At 35.3% G+C, this 3,472-nt stretch overlaps 1 protein-coding gene across 1 annotated transcript; it reads left to right on the top strand.

Annotated features, from left to right (window-relative positions):
- Positions 1 to 2,130: 2,130 nt before the first annotated feature.
- ND-B14 (NADH dehydrogenase (ubiquinone) B14 subunit) lies at positions 2,131 to 2,988 on the top strand. Its single transcript, XM_071599057.1, has 3 exons — positions 2,131 to 2,290; positions 2,369 to 2,484; positions 2,672 to 2,988. The coding sequence occupies exons 1-3, from the start codon at positions 2,164 to 2,166 to the stop codon at positions 2,798 to 2,800; spliced, it is 372 nt and encodes a 123-aa protein (XP_071455158.1). The 5' UTR covers positions 2,131 to 2,163; the 3' UTR covers positions 2,801 to 2,988.
- The last annotated feature ends 484 nt before the right edge of the window (positions 2,989 to 3,472 follow it).

The raw sequence follows: 3,472 nt of genomic DNA, 5'->3' as shown, positions 1-3,472 counted from the left end.
AGGAAACTAACTAACTAACAGCAGCAATAATGGCATTCCCTGTTCCGTAAAAATGGTCCATGAAAGCACTGGTACAACAGGACCCTTATGAATGTCACTACCATTTAAGTAACTGAAATTATAGATCCTAGCAAGCACAACTCATCAATCATTTGTTCCCTACCTTGGTAGCAAAGAGTGGGATGTTTGTTTTCACCCAATTCCACTGTTCACGTGACACGACGTGGAAAGGAGTAAGTGCACCTGAAACACCATCTACCCACTCTATTAAAGTATGGACTTTTTCACTCAGTGCTAGTTATGTAAAACAACCTGCCAAAGAGTATTCAAAAATAAGACCAGTGACTACATTATGACTTGAACTTAAATTATCTGTTCGTCCAAAATTGTTGCCTTTTGAACCTTGACCGTCTTCATGAGGCTTGTCCGAAACTGATTCGATGAGATTATCCCTCTTTTCATTTTGGATTTCAATAGTTATCTCTGTTGTTCTAAATGTCTCAAAACCATCAATAAAACCATGTCCCAGAGTTAATTAAGTTTCCTTACTTCTATGGTATTGCTCCCGCTTCTTAGTAAACATTTCTTCCCGTAGTATATCCTGTCCCCATACTGCTGATGAAATCCATCGAGCTTTTTTATCCAGTTTGAAAACCAAAATTGCATAGTCCAGAACTGTTAATTTCTATGACTAGATTTGAATCCTATCTATGATCGAATTCAAATCTAGAATTACTCCTTGAAATATCAGTAGAATCATCGAGAGGTACAAGAGGTATTGGTGATATAATTATTCATTTTGGTCTGCAACGCGGATCAGGAACCTTTGTTGATTTGGTAACTCGGTGACAAGTCAGTCAAGTTAAACCTTTAACATGTATTGAGGCCAGCTCCAAGAGCATTTTTCTTAAATATTGTCATAAAACCCATGCATGGCTGCTGTGAATACCTTATTGGTAAATATAGTCTCATTTTCCTTTAGTTCAGATCCTCCTGGGAATTTGCGGATGAAACTTAACTCTTCAACTAACACTCCAATAATTTACCACAAACAATCGACCAAATTTTAATAAAAAAACGTTCTAGTTTAGGAGATATTATTTACTAATTTCTGATTTTTGGTGTGAAAGGATTACTCTGGTGACGGATAATAGGCCCTGAATCCTAAACTACACATTGGGCATGCGTGGGGCTGCAAATAAGAGGAAGAAGTGCTCTGGATTTACACAAATTTTTGAGAAAAAAAATATTTTAGTTTAGGAGATATTGGCTCAAAAGGTTTTTCTTTCGCTATAAAAGTCGACTTACCGCTTGGGCTATCTTAAGTTTATTTATCTTTCTAGGGTGGTATATCATATACTAAGTAAGTAATAGGTATCGGTGTTACAATTGGTTGTGATTAAAGGGAGTATAACTGAGTATATTATGCCCAATGTAATTCGATAAAAGCAATAGTTTAGAAGATTTACTTAGTTACTTTGTTCAAAAGTGTGTTCGTGGGTATGGCTGAAAAATCCATTGCAACACCGGCTGTTAAATAGTTGTGGGCTAGCTATCCATGAGCCAAGTTCAGTTAAGTAGATAGCCATGTTTCATTGCAAAGGCTTTGAGACTTGGAAATGAAGGTCAAAAGATGCATAAATATTGAAAATGTCATGGGAAGAGATGATATGTTATTAGGGGATGGTGCATTTAGAATATGGAAGGTGGCAACTATTGAAGGGAAGACACCATTGGTGGGTTAGATATGAGGTGAGGAATTGGTTAGAGGAATCGCAGAGATGCAAATTTTTGGTGTCTAAATTACGGCTCTTAAGTGCATAAGACGAAGAAAGAGTAATAAAGGTAGTAAATGAATCATGAAAGGAAACGTTGGCCGTGAGCCCAGGTATTGAAACCATATGCCAGGAACCCCAATCAAGTTAGGTAAATATAGCAGCTTTCGAGAGCGACAGTTCAGATTCATTTATTATCAAAAGTGATATGTATTTCTTTCACTTCAATACATACGTTGAGGTCAGTATCACTAATTTAAAAATAATGATTGTGATAGTCCATTATTTGAAATGCGTCTATTTCCCACACGTAGCTACACATGCGCCATAACTACGGAATTTCCATCAACAAATGAAGAACAAATTTCAAAGAGTTTTAATATTGGCAATGGCTGCTCAAAGTTTTAAGTCTGCAATACGGCAGGTAAAACCAATTCTATCCACTGATCATGAGGAGGCTCGAAAGAGAGTGTTAAATTTATATAAGGCTTGGTATCGACACATACCCTACCTAGGTAAGACGAAATAGCGTTGGCTTCATTAATAATTGAATTTAATAAATATGTTAATACGTACCGTTTATCTCATTAAAGTTTTGGATTTTGATATCCCGAAGTCGATTCCACAATGTCGAGAAAAGCTGAGAGAAGAGTTCATGAAGCATCAACATGTAACGGACATAAGAGTTATAGACATGTTAGTGATCAAGGTAATGCCAACTTTTCATTTTGGTTGAAGCTAGGACATTCAATTGATGCGCGCCTATTGCTCATAAATGTTATTAGTAGGCTGCACTGATTACGTAGAACTGCACAGATCCTGATATTCTTCGAGTGTGACATCAACAGGCAATGGAAATATCAATTGATAAATGTTTTCTTGCATTATTTTTTTAGGGCCAAATGGAGTTGAAAGAAGTTGCTAACAAGTGGAAGCAGAAGGGCCATATAATGACCTACTTCAAGGATACTATTGAGCCTAAGCCAACAGACTTTCTTTCAAAATTCTTTGCTGGTCATGAGTGATTACAGCAAAATAAATAGGTGATTATCTTAATATGTTAGTAGTGCCAATATCGTTTACTACCTGTGGTATCTGGCCGTTGTCATTGTATATAAGGATATGCTTATCATATTTATGAACATAAAATGAGCATTGTAGTTGTTATGGAAATAAATGTAATGTATGAATAAAAGTTCATCATTAAAACCCCCTCATGAATCTATTAATTTAGGTTTTAATTTACATTCTAATAATAGATAATTTTCCGAAGTTCCTCATCGTTAATAACGTTAATGAAAGTATAATGTTCGAAAGAATTGATAGGTTAAAGTTGAATAAAATATTAACCTTTTGCTATACTGCTACGCCTGAAAACAACAGTATTAAGTTAAGAATTTTTCTTGCAACACCCCTAAAGTTTCCATGTTTTTTTTACTATTTATTTAATGCGCAATTTTAAGGTGTTAAAAATGTTCATTCCATGGCACATTGTATTAAAGTTACCAATCCTAATATCTCGATACTTAAATTTATCCTGTTTACTCTTGGGAAAATGTTTCACTCTTCTTAGTTAACCGCAGCAGAATTCAGTTCGAACTAAATTTGTAATCAATCAAACTATCTTAGGTGTCGCTCTACTGGTGGTTACCAGAATAATGCACTTTTCAGCGTTTTTACTTTAACGGATTAACTAT

The sequence above is a fragment of the Hetaerina americana genome, unplaced genomic scaffold, assembly GCF_022747635.1.
Source record: "Hetaerina americana unplaced genomic scaffold, ioHetAmer1.1.p SCAF_103, whole genome shotgun sequence".
Classification (NCBI taxonomy): domain Eukaryota; kingdom Metazoa; phylum Arthropoda; class Insecta; order Odonata; family Calopterygidae; genus Hetaerina; species Hetaerina americana.
This window is presented reverse-complemented; position numbering and strand designations above follow the sequence as displayed.